Source organism: Phragmites australis, chromosome 18, assembly GCF_958298935.1.
Source record: "Phragmites australis chromosome 18, lpPhrAust1.1, whole genome shotgun sequence".
Classification (NCBI taxonomy): domain Eukaryota; kingdom Viridiplantae; phylum Streptophyta; class Magnoliopsida; order Poales; family Poaceae; genus Phragmites; species Phragmites australis.
In genome coordinates this window covers 27779708-27798886 of record NC_084938.1, presented here as the reverse complement: position 1 = coordinate 27798886, position 19179 = coordinate 27779708, and the positions used below count along the sequence as shown (strand labels likewise).

The 19179-nt window shown below is 43.0% G+C and overlaps 2 protein-coding genes across 5 annotated transcripts; one reads left to right on the top strand and one right to left on the bottom strand.

Annotated features, from left to right (window-relative positions):
* The first annotated feature begins 1154 nt into the window (after nt 1-1154).
* LOC133899076 (ABC transporter G family member 45) lies at nt 1155-10237 on the top strand. 2 transcript variants are annotated; one of them, XM_062339996.1, is made up of 21 exons: nt 1157-1259; nt 2990-3078; nt 3258-3342; nt 3455-3614; nt 3801-3877; nt 3958-4008; nt 4075-4165; nt 5179-5480; nt 5729-6324; nt 6415-6575; nt 6708-6811; nt 6938-7097; nt 7182-7345; nt 7433-7765; nt 7848-8138; nt 8567-8650; nt 8724-8857; nt 8963-9190; nt 9280-9451; nt 9550-9804; nt 9968-10237. In XM_062339996.1, exons 2-21 carry the CDS (start codon nt 3011-3013, stop codon nt 10235-10237), a joined length of 3786 nt encoding a protein of 1261 aa, XP_062195980.1. In that variant the 5' UTR covers nt 1157-1259; nt 2990-3010. The 2 variants fall into 2 exon arrangements, with proteins under 2 accessions (XP_062195979.1, XP_062195980.1); XM_062339995.1 differs by having other exon boundaries at nt 1155-1259; nt 6938-7345.
* LOC133899077 (transcription factor PCF2-like) lies at nt 1779-17640 on the bottom strand. Of its 3 annotated transcripts, XM_062339997.1 has the most exons (7): nt 16377-17640; nt 9940-10274; nt 6687-9838; nt 3717-5873; nt 3512-3592; nt 2455-2564; nt 1779-1976 (listed from the first exon to the last, which is right to left on the bottom strand). In XM_062339997.1, the coding sequence occupies exon 1, from the start codon at nt 17486-17488 to the stop codon at nt 16442-16444; it is 1047 nt and encodes a 348-aa protein (XP_062195981.1). In that variant the 5' UTR covers nt 17489-17640; the 3' UTR covers nt 1779-1976; nt 2455-2564; nt 3512-3592; nt 3717-5873; nt 6687-9838; nt 9940-10274; nt 16377-16441. The 3 variants fall into 3 exon arrangements, with proteins under 3 accessions (XP_062195981.1, XP_062195982.1, XP_062195983.1); XM_062339998.1 differs by lacking the exons at nt 1779-1976; nt 2455-2564; nt 3512-3592; ... (1 more) ...; nt 6687-9838; nt 9940-10274 and adding an exon at nt 12274-12388; XM_062339999.1 differs by lacking the exons at nt 1779-1976; nt 2455-2564; nt 3512-3592; ... (1 more) ...; nt 6687-9838; nt 9940-10274 and adding an exon at nt 13375-13611.
* Between the last annotated feature and the right edge of the window lie 1539 nt (nt 17641-19179).

The following is a 19179-nucleotide window of genomic DNA, read 5'->3' as shown; positions in this document are numbered from 1 at the left end:
CCGACTTTCAAGCAGAAAGTCAGGTCCCTCTAGAGCGCAAATGAACTACGGGAGAGAAACACCCCGATTTGAGGCTCCCGGCTTCTGTGAGTCCGATTGTGCTGATAGCGGTGAAGGATGGCGCCCTGAATAACCGAAGACTAGCATGGCGTGCATTCATCATTCGTGCACCGCCAAGATGGTCCAAATATGGGCGCGATCTTACGTCGTCACAGTGGTGTTCATGTGTGATGCATGATGCTGCAGGGTCGCGGTCTCGCGGATAATATTGCCTTAGCCATTAAAAGATAATATTAAAGATTTGTCGGGAAAAAAAGAAGAGATAAGGTTGAGATAGCAGTATTTTTGCTGGCGTACGCGGAGAAATGACATATTGATTTCCAAGTTAAATCTATCTGTATCCTAACCCTTTTAAATATATATGGCGCCTACGGTTTAAAATATTTTTTAACTCTTGCAACAAATTGGTTAAAGTTACCGAAATATAACTATCCTATTTTATGTATTATCTGTATCATCACTACATATACCAGGGAAGAAGAAATTAAATCAAGCTAGGCCGTCCGGAGTGGCGCCGTTAATTGTTGGGGAACTCCATTTGCCTTAAACTAATCTCCAACCACCGTGCCCAACTTCATTTAAACACATATATGCCTCTTGCTCTTTCTCTGATGCCTATATATCTCCATTGCATCTATCTGCATTTGGCTGCATATATACACGCACATATATACATACAGACATCGATGCACGTACGTGTTGTGCCGACCATTCATGCGCGCTTAGGACAAGCAACTAGCTTAGCCGTCGTCGTGACATACCTGTAGCTAGTTGGTGGCTCGGCGCCGCCGAGGATGGAGTGCAGGGAGGAGCAGCCGGCGGCGGCCGTGGAGCTCACCGGCCTTGAAGACCAAGTTTGGCCGACGACGTGGAGGAGGGAGCCTTCGCCGCTCACCCACGACGACAACCGCGGCTTCCTCCGGATGCTCCGCGATAAGAAGGAGAGGTGCGTGCGCGCGCGCGCGAACTGACATGCGTTTCGATCTGTCGTTTATTTGAGCGAGCTCACGCATGCATGCGTGCATGGTTAATTGAATTTAATTGTGCTGTGCTGCATGCGAACTGATTGATCGACCAGGCTGGGCGTAGAGGCGGCGAAGGTGGAGCTGCAGTTCGAGAGGCTCACCGTGGAGGCTGACGTCCGCGTCGGCCGCCGCGCCGTCCCGACGCTGCTCAACTGCGCCATCAACGCCGCCCAGGTACGTAACCCCATCGTTCCTGGTACACCGCGACGACCGATGCGCTATTGCTTACTTAGTTACTTGTATGTCTCTCTCTCTCTCTCTTCCGCGCCGCATGCATTGCAAGTCCCTTTCAAATCTGTTTTTTTTGTTCTTTTCTGTTCTTTTGGAGAAAGAGAGAGAGAGAAACTTGGATTTGGTGAGACGCGTCGAGTGGATGGATCGTCCTGGAAGCATAGATCAGTTGAGCTCTGTGTAGGTTACGGTGCGGCCGATCGACGGCACAAGCGAAGCCTGATGAGGGCCATGCAAGTGCCTCCGAATCTTTTAGATAGAGACACTTTTTTAGGTCCATCGAGAGGCTACCAACGTACGTGCTGAAAAACGCACAAATCAATTATAAACTGACCGTACCTTTCCAGCACATACACAACCGTATATGCTTGTTATGTGCAAAAAACCGTCAGAACAGATCCTGTGAACTTCAGTTGTTTATATAGTAATTTCTAAGATACGTGATCGATTAAGATTGGTCTGTGACCTAAATTATAGTATTTTATTACCACATAAGACAAGAGTCCTGTCAAGGGTTAGCTTAAGCTGCTCTTGAAATAAATTATTCATTCATGTCACTACAGACGAGGGATACATAGGACCATATCTCCATATAAATACGGTTGCCGCCACCATGCCCTCCCTAGCTAACTGAACAATGTCACGCATGGGCTCCTTCATCTGCAAACGAAAGGTCCAACGGCAGTTATTGAAAGTGGATGGCAACTAGTAGTACAGATATTGCAGAATAAAATAGATTGTGCTGATAGCTATGGACATGTTTGTCCGGTGGCAACACTTGGACACTGTTTTTACCTAAGGTAGAGACCAAATTAGTCGCAACGTTCATGGCAAACTTAATTTAGCTAAGAAGTCTACCACACATAAGCCAGAAAGCTAAGCCTGTGGGAAGTGCCACAAACTATGGTCGTGATACCCAACGCTAGCTACAAATGGTCAAACTTCTCTAACTTGATTATGGTAAAGTTTGGCATCGATCTAAACAGCTCCTATATGTACTATCTAATTGTGTCCATGGAGATTTGACAACTATGTCAGTCCCGCATTTTAGCTCACTAGCAAGATTCTTTTTAACAGTAACTAACCTAAGCAGATCCAACACATCGATATTTAAAATAGCTTCCATAACCTTTTATACCTACTTAGCTCTTTATTTCTCAGTACACGGCAACCCTTCGGCTGATGAATAATGTGCTTCTTTTCCCGAAAGTACAACACGCCCAGCATAGCCAAATAATCCAAGACTACCTGCACCCATTAAGGTTCAGAGTTCAGAAATTACAATGTAAAATGACAAATAGATGGACTATGTGCAAGTCACAGCGCTATGCAGGAAAGGTTATTTCTTTTTTTGTTTGACATTTACTAGAGCTAGTGGCACGAGCACAACAAAAACGCAACAGTGGTACTTATGAGGTCATATGGTACAATGAATAAAAAGTTAATTGAGACAGTGGATCGGTAAATCTGCTGACCATCTTAGCCCAGTTTAGATTAAACACATGGATATCCAGGATCAAAAGGATACCGCAGCTTGTTATGCTGCTGTGTACTTAAGCAAGCGCTAAAATACATGTGTATGCCTAAATGCATGTTTTTATTTCGCTGTGCAAAGTTGGCATGCCATATTCAAAAGCCATATTTCTATGTGAACAGTTTCTTTTGTTATGCAGGAATTAGCAACATCTTCACACATGTGTGCTACAAGGAAAAGACCCCTCAAAATCATAAATGACGTAAGCGGGATCATTCGACCATCAAGGTAAATGTCTCCATATCTTTCACTAACTGCCGAGTGCAGACATAGATTCCATAACCTCTAAATTAAGTGCTCGATCAAATTAAAAAGAGAAGTTACTAGAATACAGCTGTATGAGTTTGTTAGCCTTATTTATTTAATTCACTGTCTAAGATATTGAACCTTTTATCCCATTCTGTCAGGATGACACTTCTTCTAGGAGCACCCGGTTCAGGGAAAACAACTCTTCTAAAAGCATTGGCAGGAAAGTTGGATTCTTCTTTGAAGGTAGACTGAGTTACATACATGCTATCAAAAGTATTTTGTCAACGAGAAAAGGCCAAAAAATAAAAATATGTTTAGCATTGACTATTCTTAATGACACAATGATTCTTAATAGTTCAAAGGAAAGGTCATGTACAATGGACAAGAAATGAATTCCTCAACACCTCAGTACCTGCGTGCTTATGTTGGCCAGTATGATCTTCACCATCCTGAGATGACAGTAAGAGAGACGATCGACTTCTCTTCCAAGATGCTGGGAACCAATAATGAATTTGGTAAGGAATCCTCTAGTGTATAGTGAGGTATTCATTTCGTAGATTATTGGGATGCGCTGCAATTTATAACAATGCAGACACTGTAACTCAAGAAGGAAATACCTATAGAATATTCAAGGGATATCAATTTTTCCATGGCATATATACTGACACAAAGTTCCTTTTTGCTTGGAATGACAACCTCAGAGATGCTAGGAGAAGCAATAAGAAGAAAAAAGGGTGTCATCAATAAAGTGGACCAAGATCTTGATTCGTTCATTAAGGTCGTTCATTATGTTCTCCTTTATTTCTGCTAAAACTGGATTATGTTTGGTTTCATTACTCAAACAGCTGTCCACTGCAGGCCACCACCTTTGGAGAAGGAAGCAACCTTACAACAAACTATATTATCAAGGTAACTTGGGTTGTTTAATCTGCTATATATCTTGACAACATAATAGTAAAAGTTGATTATATGCAGATACTTGGCTTGTCCGAGTGTGCTGATACCCTAGTAGGAGACGAGCTGAGAAGAGGAATATCAGGAGGGCAAAAGAAACGAGCCACAATTGGTAAGCATACCCTCTATTGCTACTGCCTAGGTGCTCTCCAACCAGAACTTAGGGTGAAATACATATATAGCTACAGGTTTTGCATAGCTGCCACAGGAAGCACGTGCTTGGATCTGAAAGAAAGCCACATTAACAGAAATTCTACCAACTTAAAAACTTCCCCAAGCAAAAGGTTCTTCGCAGGACAGGAGTCTTTATGATAACAAAAAATGCTTATAACCCTGAAAACAGAATGCTTATAACTATCAAGTCAGATGGAAGCAACTAGCCAGAAAATTAGAACGAGAAACAGAGTAAGGAGATACTTAACTGGCACCTAACTGAAGGAATGTTTGAAACTTTGAACTTTGTATCAAGTAGTTCATACATGTAAATCTAAGCAGGATTATTGTACAAGAACTAGTACAGGAATTCTCGCAATCTAGCATAATTCCCTTCATTTTCCTGTACAAAGTGTCAACTGGAAATTTTAGTTAATATGCTCAAATTCTCTATAAAAAGAAAGGAATCTAGTTAGTGCAACATGTCCAAATCCAAGAAAAAATAGAATAAAGACAAAATAATCGCTTTCAATCAAATGAGCTGTGAAAACAGCACATTGTAGTTGCGATACTGTGGTATGTTTTCTTCTTGATGAGCTCTATATCAGGTTGAAACTCGACATTTTATTCCACTGAATCTGAGCAGGCATCCCTTAATATGCTATAACAAGATGAATCTGAGCAAGCATCCCTTAATATGCTATAATAAGATGTAACTAGGATTTATGCGCATTCTTGGAAGGTCTCTGCACTGTATACTTTCCAGTTTCTAAACAGAAAACTTAAAAGTAGTGACATTCACATCATAGTGCATTCTGCGCAAATGAATATGCCAGTTACATAGGAGACAATTGTTATGGTTCTAGTTTCAGCTACCAAGGTTAATAAGTTCAAATATTGATATCAAGGTCCACATTTTTATTTGCGAATTCATTGAAGTTGGCATACATTAAAATAAAACTTTTTATGCAGGAGAGATGTTAGTTGGTCTAGCAAGATGTTTCTTTATGGATGATATATCAACAGGTCTAGATAGTTCCACCACATTTGAGATCATGAAGTTTCTCCAACAGATGGCACATTTGATGGATCTCACAATGGTTATTTCCTTGCTGCAACCACCTCCCGAGACATTGGAATTATTTGACGACATTATACTTTTATGTGAGGGGCAAATTGTGTATCATGGTCCTCGAGAAAATGCTACGGACTTCTTTGAAACTATGGGATTCAAATGCCCCAGCAGGAAGAATGTGGCAGATTTCCTTCAAGAGGTACTCAATTACCAACTATATCAATGAGGAACAGCTAAATATAACAATAATGCTAAGTGCTGAAATCGACTATACTTACTGAATACTGTACAGAACAATTTTGAGATAACCAATACATTAATACGCAAAGTTAAGAAGGCACTAGATGACTCACAATTCCATGCAGTAGCACAAAAATCAGTATTCTGCAATATATGTGCTTGTCCAAAATAATGCACTAATAGCTTCTACAATTGACCACTGACCAGGTAACCTCAAAGATGGACCAAAAGCAATACTGGGCTGGTGATGAAAATAAGTACCAGTACCATTCAATTGAAATTTTTGCAGGATCCTTCTGTGCCTCCTATCTCCCTCGACTTGTAGAAGAAAAACTCTGCAGTCCAAACAAAACTGGAAAGAACAAGGAGATAAAAATGAATGCAGATCGCAGGATCTCCAGATGGAATGTTTTCAAGGCATGCTTTTCAAGGGAAGTACTGCTTCTAAAAAGAAACTCTCCGGTGCATATATTCAAGACCATACAGATCACTGTTATGGCCTTGGTGATCTCTACACTTTTCCTGAGAACAAATATGAGTCACAATTCCATACTTGATGCCAATAAGTACATGGGAGCACTCTTTATGGCTGTTGTCATAGTAAACTTCAATGGCATGACTGAAATTGCAATGACAATAAAACGGCTTCCCACCTTCTACAAGCAAAGAGAGTTACTAGCATTGCCAGGATGGGCACTCCTTTCTTCAGTTTTCCTTATCAGCATCCCAATCTCACTAGTCGAGACAGGCCTTTGGACAGGCTTAACATACTATGTGATTGGATACGCACCTTCCCTTACCAGGTACTCCTCTCTTGCCACTTATATACCTAAAGATCTTCAGTACTTCAATAGGATGAAGTAACACAAAAGATTCCCCTTGCTTATGGCCAGGTTCATCCAGCACTTTGTGGTACTTTTTGCCATGCATCAAATGTCAATGGGTCTTTATCGCTTCTTAGCGGCCATAGGAAGGACACAAGTGATGGCCAACATGCTAGGGACTGCAGCTCTAATAGCAATCTACATACTTGGAGGCTTCGTTATATCAAAAGGTTAGATGATTTAGCTCAGAATACAGAATACATCAGGAAGCATGAGTATACAACATACCCTGTAACACAGGACAAGTATTAATGAAGGCTTTGTGCTACTAAGATGCTTACCACTTCTGTACATTGAAACAGATGATCTCCAACCATGGTTGCGCTGGGGATATTGGACATCCCCATTCACCTACGCACAGAATGCAATCGCTCTGAACGAGTTCTTTGACAAAAGATGGGCTACAGTAAGCACTCATTTCAACACTTGGAATTGCTAGCTATATGCTAGTATATCCTTCTAAAATTACACTAATATTCTTGGTCAAAGGTATAAATACATCATAAATGACAATGATCTTGGGGACTGATAGGAATTTCATTATGCCAATGCTAACACCGTCGGTGAAGCCATCCTCAAGATCAGGGGGCTGCTCACAGAGTGGCAATGGTATTGGATTTGTGTCAGCATTTTATTTGGATTCTCGCTGGTATTCAACATCCTCAGCATATTTGCATTGGAGTTCATGAACTGTATGTATACCAATCTATCAAGAACCTTGAAAATGTTGAATAGAAATGAAAAAGGTAATTATCTGTCTTGTTTATTATTTACAGCTCCACACAAGCGTCAGGTTAACATCAAGGCCATGAAGGCAGATTTAGAGTACCACAGCCAGATGGTTGGAAATGGCAACGCATCAACTGGTCAAGTTATCCTCCCATTTCGGCCCCTCTCCCTTGTCTTTGAGCATATCAACTATTTCGTTGACATGCCTAAGGTAATCTCTTGACCACTTCAAACCTTACCTAATAGCCACATCAATTCCAGTCACCAATTGACCAAAAGAATACACATTTTCCACCAGGAGATGACAAAAAACGGAGTAACAGAGAAAAAGCTTCAGCTGCTACAAGATGTCAGTGGTGCTTTCAGGCCAGGAGTGCTAACAGCTCTGATGGGGATAACTGGTGCAGGCAAGACAACTTTACTCGATGTATTGGCTGGAAGAAAAACTGGGGGATACATTGAAGGGACTATTAAGATAGCAGGCTACCCTAAGAAGCAGGAGACATTCTCAAGGGTCTCAGGTTACTGTGAGCAGAGTGACATTCACTCACCTAATCTCACTGTTTACGAGTCACTGAAGTTTTCTGCATGGCTTCGTCTGCCTTCAAATGTTAAACCTCATCAAAGAGATGTATGTGCATCAACCTCACCCCCTCTTTATCATTGCTAGAAGCAGGTATCTGACACAAGATTTCTCTTCAAATGCATTTCAGATGTTTATCGAAGAAGTCATGAGCCTAGTTGAGCTCACTGACTTGAAGAATGCAATGGTGGGCATCCCAGGGACAACTGGCCTGTCAGCCGAGCAGCGGAAAAGACTAACAATAGCTGTGGAGCTGGTAGCTAGTCCCTCGATTATATTTATGGATGAGCCAACCACTGGCTTGGATGCTCGTGCTGCAGCAATTGTCATGAGAACAGTACGAAAAACAGTAGACACTGGACGAACTGTTGTCTGCACCATTCATCAGCCAAGCACCGAGATATTTGAATCTTTTGATGAGGTATGAAGAGTTTAGATGATATAAATAGGGAGGAAAATATTAACTATACAAGCAATAAAGAAACATGATAGTCCAGCACTCAAGTGATGTCGAGTTGAAGAGGTATCAATTAGTCAATTACACAACAAAAATTAACGTGCTATTAACTATACAAGCAATAAAGAAACATGATAGTCCAGCACTCAAGTGATGTCAAGGTGAAGAGGTATCAATTAGTCAATTACACAACAAAAATTAACGTGCTTCCTGCCAAAATTAAACGGCAAAACGAATTGGCGAAGTAAATAGTAGTATGCATAGAGTTCTTAAACATAGACTTGACCTAAAGTAGCAAAAGATCAAGGAACTACATGATAACTGGCCTTTTATACAAGTAGGCACTACAAAATTACCCTTCTGAGTGTTCAAGTCAATTTTGCCAATTGCAGCTTCTGCTTATGAAAAGAGGAGGTCAGCTCATATACAGTGGTTCATTAGGTCCACTTTCTAGCAACATGATAAAGTATTTCGAGGTAAGATTGCCTGAAAGGGATGTTTATTTGTAAGGCGCAGAGTGAAGAAAATATTAAAATTACTTTGTCACAGGCTATAACTGGCGTTCATAGAATCAACAAGGGCCAAAACCCAGCAGCATGGATGTTAGACATCAGTTCACACACAACTGAATATGAGATTGGAGTGGACTATGCAGAAATTTATCGCAACTCCTCCCTATACAGGTACGCCAAGTAGTACAATCATAAAGCTGAAAATCACTTTTGATGTTAGCTAGTATAAACAATATAGTGAAAGTGAATCTAACTGATTTCTTATGGTGTCTGCAGGGAGAACATGCTTCTAATTGATGAGTTAGAAAAACCAGAACCAAACACAGAGGATCTACATTTCCCTCACGGTTATTGGCAAAACTTCAGGACGCAATGTGTGGCTTGCCTGTGGAAGCAAAGTTGTGCATATTGGAAAAACTCAGAACACAATGTTGTTCGGTTCATAAACACCTTTGCTATATCAATCATGTTTGGAATCGTATTCTGGAAAATTGGCTCAACCATGTAAGAGGCGTTCTGATGCTTAAAGATTTTCTTTATTGAATACTTGTCCATGCCCCAATAAGATCTAACTTGGATTTCACATGCAACAGAAAGGACGAGCAAGATGTATTCAACATACTAGGGGTCGTATATGGATCAGCACTGTTCCTGGGTTTCATGAATTGCAGCATCCTACAGCCAGTCGTGGCAATGGAGAGAGTCGTGCTCTACCGAGAAAAAGCAGCAGGCATGTACTCCACCATGGCCTACGCCATCGCTCAGGTAACAGCATACTTCACTGATCGATCTGTCTAAAAATATCAGTTGTTCTGAATGCAGCATGCTCGGCACGGATATTAAACCAGGTTCCCATGTTGCAGGTGTCGGTCGAATTACCTTACATGTTCGTCCAAGTGCTATTCTTCTCATCGATCGTGTACCCGATGATCGGTTTCCAGCTGACGGCGACCAAGTTCTTCTGGTTCGTCATGTACATGGTGCTGAGCTTCATGTACTACACGCTCTACGGGATGATGACGGTGGCCCTGACGCCCAACATCGAGATCGCCATGGGGCTGTCCTTCCTCATCTTCATCTTCTGGAACGTCTTCTCCGGCTTCATCCTCGCAAGAGAGGTACTCACCTTAAGTTGCCCTAGCATTTGCTCCCCTAAATCGAATAATCCATTAGCTACAACAATGCGGTGATAAAAGGATCGCATTAGAGGCTCCTTTTGTGGGATGGAGAATCCCCAAACCAAACCCTCGTACCTGACGGGTGCGGATGTTGCGGATGCAGATGATCCCGGTGTGGTGGCGGTGGGTGTACTGGGCTGACCCGGCGGCGTGGACGGTGTACGGGCTGATGTTCTCGCAGCTGGGGGACCGGACGGAGCTGATCCTCGTGCCCGGGGTCGGGGAGCAGACGGTGCGGGAGTTCCTGGAGGGGTACCTGGGCCTGCAGGACCGCTACTTCGAGCTCGTCACCTGCCTCCACCTCGCCGTCATCGCCCTCTTCGCCTTCCTCTTCTTCCTCGCCATCAAGTACCTCAAGTTCCAGCGCAGGTAGCACCACCACCCGCCGCCGGCGCCGCCAGATTTGCCGCCTGCAGGACCAGCAGCAACCGCTTAACAAAATTGTAGAGAGGAGGGCAATTGCTCAAACTCATAAATCTCTAACATGTCATCCTACATTAATAACATGTAGGATCATCTTAGTTATATGTCTAATAGCATATTAGTAATTTAAATTTTAGTTAGTGACATATGAGAAATTATACTAGAGAAAAATACATATTGCAGATTGTGTGGATATATGAGGTTTTGTACAGAGAAAAAATACGAGTAAATTCAAAGAGCAAGTGTACTTATTAGAATTTGCAAAATGAAAGCGCGTTTGAATCCAGCCGATGGAAGAGGTTTGTAGATGTTTGCAACTATTTGGAATTTGAATTCAAATCTCCAAAGCTGGGTCGTACTCTATTTCCAAACAAAGATCTTGCTGTCTATATTACCACACATTTGAAGCCCATAGGTTAATTTGATACCGTATATGATTGAATCGATTATCATACATATATTCGTATTGTACTGACTTGCATGATTTCCTTGTTGTATGATCGGTGATGAGTGTGGTAGCAGATCTCACCGGCAATACTCTAAACTTCTAGAAAGAAAGCCATTGCGATATTATGAAAAAACAAACATGTACATGGCTGTTCATTAACCGCAAAACAAAATTGCTAAGCCATTCTCATCCGCTTGGGGATTAAGAACACAAGCCAAATATTAGAAACTGAGAGACCGTCAGAGCATCAGATCGAGGTTCAAGTTTGCTGGCCGCGTCCAGCGATAATAACTTACTTCATCAGATCCCTTATATAAGTCAATCTAACTATTTTCACTAAATATAAGTCCATCCCTCTCAAAATATATATATATATATATATATATATATATATATATATATATATATATATATATATAAGTACATCAACAACCCCAAGATAACTTTTTACCCCTACTTTTTTAGTTTGCCCCTATATAAATACACATAATCAATAGAGTAAACAAGTCAACCATCTTAATAATAACAATGAATGAAAGAATAATAGGGTCTTTTCATGATTTACCTTAATCCCTGTGCACAAATCTAACATGATATAAAGAAAATCGGTCATGTATGTATTTTATATATAAGTTAAATTCATACAGAATTTCCTCTTATATATATAGAAATTTTATGAAAAGTGATAAGGTGGAAGAAGAAATTTGTTTACCACTAACATAATTTTTCAAGAGAAAAAACATTTCCATACTATAAAAATGGAAATGTTATGATCATCGCTGGACACAATGCGTTAACTGTGGATTTAAATTGAGCCATAATTATCCTCTTTATAAGTACATACGTGGTGATCATGAATACATTTTTTATCTTTATTCAACTCGTATCTTACTTAGTTATAAAGATATCAATCTAAATAGTTTGTGCTAAACTAAGAATGATAATAAATATTTATTTCTCACCAAATTCAACGGATATGACAATCAAATGTTTAAGAAATTTTCTTTCTTATCATCTTGATTATATTATATATGCATCAATCCCATAAAACATATTGCATATACAATATTTTTATGCATCTTGATAAATCAAGATTTTGCATGCTTGTCTTAGCCATCCTATTTTAGAATGATGATGAAAATTATTATCAATTCTATTGGTGACAATATAACGGTTGTAAAAATTTCAAAATCATCAGTTTCGAGGACCTCTTGTGTCATATGAAAATTAATTTTGAGTTCATTTATGAGAAACTGTCCAAATAATATTCTAATTAATTATCAAGTCGATCATTTATATAATCATGACTATAATGATTAATCAGAATATCACCATAGTAGTCCTAGCACGTATTTTGTGGATAAGATCGAAACACATGTCTTTCTAACATATAACATCACAACAAAAATTAAGAAAGAACGAATAATTAAATTTATATTACAAGTATTAGAATATCATCATTTCCAATAATTTACAATAAAAGAATAGAGAAAGTACGTAACGGAATGGTAACATCTACTAACACTAAAAGTTAGGTAAAACCATATATCCTTAGGCTCCATCTAAAAGCACGTCACACAAGTATCTTGCACTATTCATTCCCGCCACCTATATCATCAGACGTGGAGTAGCCATATACGAGCTCCTCCTCACCTGTGAAACATGAAAAAACGTACGAAGATACTTGTAAGACTTAATCTATAATGGTTACATATAAATAACCTGACTCCAAAGATTATGCATTTAAGTGATTAGCAATTAGTGGGCTGTAAGGTTAAGTAAATTCATATACATAAGGAACCTAGACTTCTATGTGTGAGTATCTATACTTAACTCAGAGCACATCTACCCCTGCAACATTAACTTGCACATAACTGTAAAAGGAACCATCTTATGTAATCAATAATTCTCAATAACCATACCCAACATACCATGCCACATCTCCAAATTCAGAAACTCTACGATCGATACGGATGAACAAAAGTATGCTCATGACCGAAAACGTGGTAATTTAAATTGTTCTTACATCATATAGGGGGTACAACTTTACCCACATGACCCACTTGCACATGCCCCTATTGCATCATATAGGGGGTCCATCCTCTTAGCCCCCGAAACAACCTTTTGCATATCTGAAACTACCCACTTGCACATGCCCCTATTGCATCGGGGTTACCACGAGCGTGTCCCGAACACCTCTGGCTCCTCGCCATCTTGCTTCTCCTTTATTTTTTCTTACGCAACATAGGGATGCACAGCAAGCGTCAGCACGGCGTATGATACTTAGCTCATTCGTCCATTACCCGAATATGTAGTTGTAAGAATAGTGCTAAAGCCAACAGCACTGACGGATAATGCTTAACCGATGCAAATGATCTATGGCATCTAAATTCTACTCCCGATCTACCCATAGCACTATCCATATCTCGTCTCATTCTCACATCTCATAGATCCCACATTACTATCATTGTAATTGTGACAACAAGTAAGCCATAAGCTCGTGAACAATGGTTGAATCATTACTCGACTTCTACCGAGAATATATACATTGCTAAGTATTTTAAATAACTCTTGAGTTAGACATCAACAATATTATCAAGACTACAAGAATATGAATAATCAACAACTAAAGATAGAGGTAATGCAATCAACATAGGTTCTACTATATAAACCCGACAATGACTCACTAAACATGCAAATATACACAAGCAATGACTTATCAATTTAGACTCTATTCAATTCAACAAAAGGGTACAATATATTTAGATGCTTGCCTTGCTGCTCTGGCGGTTGCTTGATACCCCAGGCACAACACTCACATGACTCAGGTAGACTGATATCTCTTTCACTCGCTTGGACCGTCGGGGCAACGCTCTCTAAACGAATCAAGAACGCATTTATAAACAAATGAACTATAGAAAAATGTACAAATGATGCATGCTTGGATAATAACAAATCGACGTGTTTCGAAAACACTTACAAAAGACCACTAAAAGATTAGGGTTTCGAAGTTTGAAACCCCGGATAATGCAACCTAAGTGCATATAGCTTTAAGTGGCTGGCGATAAGATCGACATTGAAGTGACGGTTAGACTGCCAGCGTAGAAGGTTTTGGCCTATAGCAATCAAACTGCAGACATGATTGTGGTCAAACCACCGACCAACAGTCAGACCGCTCTAGTGGCGGTTAGACCTTAACCATGGGGTTGACTCATATTTTTGAACCATCCTATTGGCGGTCAGACCGTCAGACCTTGTTGACAACACCTTTACGAGATCACCGACGAGGACTTTGGCAAATTTTTCGGCGACGAAGGGTACCAAAGTACTCTATAAGACTAGGGGAATGTTTTACGTAGTCGTTCGGACGACATGCATGACCCTGAACACGTAAAACACCCAAAAGCGAGATCTAAATCTAGTATCACTAGGGTTTTTTTTATACAAATCAAAATAGCGATCGCCTAGGACTAGGAAACAATAGAAAAATGGTAGGACGTTTACCTTAGCGTAGATGAATTTTTTGTTGGATCAAAATCCTCCAAGTGAGCTTTGATCCGCCAATTAGACTACAGAGAGGAGAAATAAGCTCATGGTAGGAGAAAGATAGTGAAGAACTCCTCCGATAACAGGAGGAAGGACAAAAGGCTTGGTAAAGCACTTTGATTGTCAACTAGCAATAGAGTTGGAGGATGAGCCATCAATTTAGCTGCGGGACATACCCTCACCGGTGGTGCCAAATGAAATATTGGTATTTCGATTTTTGATAGGTGCTAGTTCACAATCGAAGTACCAAGTGTAACCTATATCTTTTAAATTTGAATTATATTTTTACAAGTTCCTAATAAAATAATTATTATTTAAAAAATTCCCGTGGCTGAGCACAGAAAAGGTTTGTACTACTGGACGCAAACAAGATGGAGTAAGTACTATACTAGTACTAGAGCGGAGTAATAGTTGAACTAGCATGTCGGCTGTAAAGCTGTAGTAACGGATCAAGGACCTTGTACTGTAATGGAGCCGGTAGTTGGATTCGGGATCCGGATATTCGTGGGGCCCACGTCACACGCGCCAGGCCCATCTGACCCGGTCCAAACACGTGTCGAGGCTGAAGGGCGGGACCCACACCTACCGCGCCCGCGGTCCCCACCATGGCCCGCGGCGGCACCAATCACGTGATGGGCAGCGCGGTAGCTGTCCCCACACCAACCGGCTCCACACGGTCCGAGATGGGGCCATTTGACCTGACCCACGCTCTTTGCGCCCGGGCCCCACCACCAGCTCCGGCCGCACCCGCCGGATAGAAAGCTAAAAGAAACCCTCCGGCCCCGGACGTGTGCGTTAAATTTTGCCCCCACGTACGCACGTGCCCGCCGCTCGGCTAAACCCCATCCCGTCCCCTCGTCGCCTAAAAGCTTCCGTTTTCTCAATCCTTTTGTTTGTTTAGGGTTTTATTTTTTATTTTTAGCTGAAAAAATGATTTTGTTTTTTCTGAAAAACAGATTTTGGATTTTAGTTATTGCCTTTTACAACGCATTTTAAACTTTCTCCGCATAAAAAAACAGAAAATATCATCTTAAATAACTTCCAAACTTCTAGTTTGTTTCTATAAAATAGAATTTTGTTTCTTCAGAAACTACTTTTTCAACAATCCTATTTATTTAGGCTTCTGAGTTTTAAGAAGTATAAATCTAAACAAAGACTCTAAGCCAAACACACACTAAGAGAGATTATATTTGCAAAGGTACGTTTAAATTTTAGAGTTGCGATCAAACCGTGTGAACGTATACGAACACGTGACGACAATTGTGGTTAGACCAACTCCAGCAATGAATGTATCCAGTGCTACAGTATTGTAGCACTAGAAATGGATCGTCGTCCGCTATCTCATCCAGTGCTACAGTGTCAAAACAGTGACGCTACAGTGTTGCGGAGGGAGGTCTGTATTTTGCGGGCTACTGTAGCGGCACGCATCACTGTAGCGCACTGTTCACAGGCCTGACAGTGGGACCGGAGAAAAACGCGTCGGGACAAAAGGAGGACTAAAAGGTAGGAAATGGGGAGCTGCTGGAGATGAAAAAAATAAGGGATGCTGTAATAGTGATAGGGGATGCTGTAATAGTATTTTTGAGAATAAAAATTTGAGATAGCTGCTGAAGATGACCTTAGTGCTCTAAAGTTGAAAATGGTGGCTTTCGGATGGAGATTTATCTATTGATGAACTTAGAGGGAGATCAGCTAATGGAGGAGGCAGGCACAGGGGCGTGGTGCAAAACCGCAGTCAGGGACGAGCGAAGAAAGGGGGGAGCCGACACGACAAGAGGCTCACTAGGGAGCGAGAGGTCGAACAAGAGCGCAACGCCGTCAGATGCCGAACGAGGAAGACTGAGGACGTCGCTTGAAAAAAGAAGAAGAGAAAGTATAACATCGGCCTAGGCCTAATTTTGACTTGATAAATCAGCTGCTCACTTCATTTCCACTGCATGTTGCTTCTACCTCTTTCCTCTTCCTCTCTAACACTAGCACTGGGTCACTGAGCTAAGACGAAAAGCACCAACACGACTAAGCATCACGTAATTACTAGTTCATGACAAGGAGGATTGCGAAAGGGAAAAAAAGATTAAATTAGAGCAAAAGGAACCTAAGCTTTGGGGTTGGACTTTCTGGCGTATGGTGGAGGTGGAGTGTTCTCCGCGCGATGAGTTTCTACTCTTCTGGGCTGGAGTCCGACACCGGCTCGTCGTCGTCGTCCTCCTCCTCGGGGTGGTCCACGTCGTTCCGGCCGCCGCGCTGCTGCTCGTGGGACCCGGAGCCCGGATGCTGCTGCGAGCTGCTGTTGTGGACCACAGTAGAGATTGGTTGTTGCTGCTGGAAGCCGGCCACGTTGAGGGCCGTGGGGAACACGGCGGTCTGCGCGCCGGCAAGGTTGATGAGCTGCGGCGCGGATTGGATGGCCCAGAATTGCGTGGGCTGGTTGGCCGCGCCCGCCGCGGCGCCAGGCTGGGGGACCATCCACACGGCGGTGGCTTGCGGGATCATGCGGTTGCCGCCACTGCCCCCGGGGCTGCCGGCGGCCGGGACGGCGAAGACTGGGACGAGCCCTTGGTGAGCGCCAGAGGCGGTGATGGGAGCGAGGCCGCTCGGCACCGAGATGGCCGCTCCGCCGGTGCCTTGCAGGAGGGGATCGGCTATGACCGGGTAATATGCCGCGGGAGCCGCCGTTGCGAGTGGCGACGCGCCGGCCGCTGCGCGCGTGGGCTGCAGCTTCCGGCGGCGCTTGGCGGACGACTCCTCGCCGTTGACCACGGCGAGAGACGAGGGGCTGGAGGAGGACGAGGACTGCGTGGGGATGCGGAGGACGCCATCGACGGTGGTGGCGATCGCCGGGACCGTGCCGGTGCCGGTGGCAGCGATGATGGCGGGCTCCGACTGTTGCAGCAACCACCGGACGGTCTCGCCGTCGGACTTGTGCCCTAGCTCCCGCGTGAGCTGGAAGATCCTGGCCGCGCACGGCGCCGGCATGCGGATCCGCCGCCCGCGGCCCTCCACCTTGGTGTGCCGGTCGCGGTTCCGCGGCGGCGGCTTGCGCACCATGGCCATGTCGCCGAAGAACTCCACCGGCTCCGGCTTGGGAACGATGAAGCCGTGCATGGGGATTGCGCCCATCGCCACGCCCGCCGCCACCGCCGCCGCGCCGCCCCCCGCGTGTTGCCGCGCTCCCTCATCCTCCTCCGCCCTGTCCTGCGCCTCCATGGCGCAAATCGGAGAGCGGGACTGGATTGGTTGGGCTCGGCTTGGAAAGCTTGTGCTCGCTCGTCCCGTCCCGGGCCCGGGCAGCCGCGTGGGCGGAGGTGAGGTGAGGTGGGGTGGGGGTGCTTCGGACGGCTCGCTGCCTGCGCGTCGAGCGAGACCTAGATTTATCGTGCGGTGGGACCATGACGACGCCCGGGGCCACCGCTCAACCAGGTCGTGGTGGGGACCCTGCTGACCTGTACAGGGCCCCGCCGCATTAATCTGTGCGCATCCGACGGCCCTGGGCGCGTTGTCGTTTCCCGAGCTTCCTGACTGGCGGGACCCACGAATGGTGGTCAAATTTGCAACGCATTGATTAATAATTACTCCATTAATTAAGGTGTATTATGAGAGAGAGGACATTTGGATTAGGGACAGCATTAGCATGGAAAATAATTAAAAACTCTGGTCTTATATATTTAGAATTTAGATCTAATTTATAATTTGATAAGTGACAAAAATTATCATAAAAATTATAATAAAAACAAATAAAATCAGGTGTGAGGAAACTATTTTTTAGCCACACGTCACGTTATAAATTAAGTTTTGAGATCGGATCTCTTTATTTCCCATTAGGATAGCTCCAATGAAGACAGCAAAGCCTAACATATCTCTATTCACATGTCATTTGTTTCCTCCACCGCCCCGTCATTTGTTTCCCAACATCCCGCATCGCTCTCCAACAACTCAGGCATCGTGCGCTATGGAGAAACAAGGAGGAGACACATTAAAACTGCGGCAGGTGAGGGAGCTACATCACTGCTTGATCATGGATATAAAGAGATGAGTAGAATAATAAAATGTAAGAAATAGAGTTGTTGGTAGAGATAAAAATAAAAAATAAAATTTTAAAATAACTAAAGGTGGCCTTAACATGGCCGGCATTCGTGCGTGACCTTCCCGTCTACTCGCACCCATGCCTTTATGGCATACTGGATCAATTTATAAAATAGTTATGACAGGTGGCCCCACGTGGAGTTAGTGGGGCTGTGGTGGCCAAGATGGGGCCCACCGACACAAGGGAGTGGAGGCACGCGTCGAAAGATAAGTGGAGGCTAAGGTTCTTGTAGCGTGCACATGGGAGCATGGGATCCGGAGCGGGGCCGAGGCGTTGGGACCCGAATTGGCCTAGCTGGGTCCAATGCGAAAAGTGAGGATCACCTGCCTGTAACGGGGATCTGGGCCCATTTATCCAGAGAGATCGCGAGGGATCCACTGTGCAGAGGAGGTCGCGTGCCTTGAATGATAGCTCTCTGGCTATGGCCGAATGCTTAATTTGCTATGGGTACAAAGAGTGTACCCATACTTATGGAGTGTATTTATCTTATTTTAGTGACCAAGAATTGTTTGTCGATGATTAAGCTTTAGCAAAACAAGGAGTTGTCTATGGATGGACAAAGATCATGTCTACTGTCTACACACATAGAAGAGTAGTTTATTTTCTTCTTCTTTTTTTAGCAAAGAATAGTTTCTTTTTGGCATTGTTTAATTCAGGATATATTTGGAAATTGCAATGCATAGCTTACTTGGAGTTCAAAAACCCAAAAAACCCTTACAAGAGGTGTTTTTGACTGTTTCATATATTCCCTCCAGTTATAATACATAACATTTTGGACAAGAAATGATTCCAATACCTAGATTTGATCACTATT

Coding starts and splice junctions, on each gene's coding strand:
- LOC133899076 (XM_062339995.1), top strand. CDS start 3,011: ATGTGTGCTACAAGGAAAAGACCCCTCAAAATCATAAATGACGTAAGC. Junction 6,576..6,707: donor AGGCTTCGTTATATCAAAAG/GTTAGATGATTT, acceptor ACATTGAAACAG/ATGATCTCCAACCATGGTTG. Junction 9,452..9,549: donor TGGCCTACGCCATCGCTCAG/GTAACAGCATAC, acceptor CCCATGTTGCAG/GTGTCGGTCGAATTACCTTA.
- LOC133899077 (XM_062339997.1), bottom strand. CDS start 17,488: ATGGAGGCGCAGGACAGGGCGGAGGAGGATGAGGGAGCGCGGCAACAC.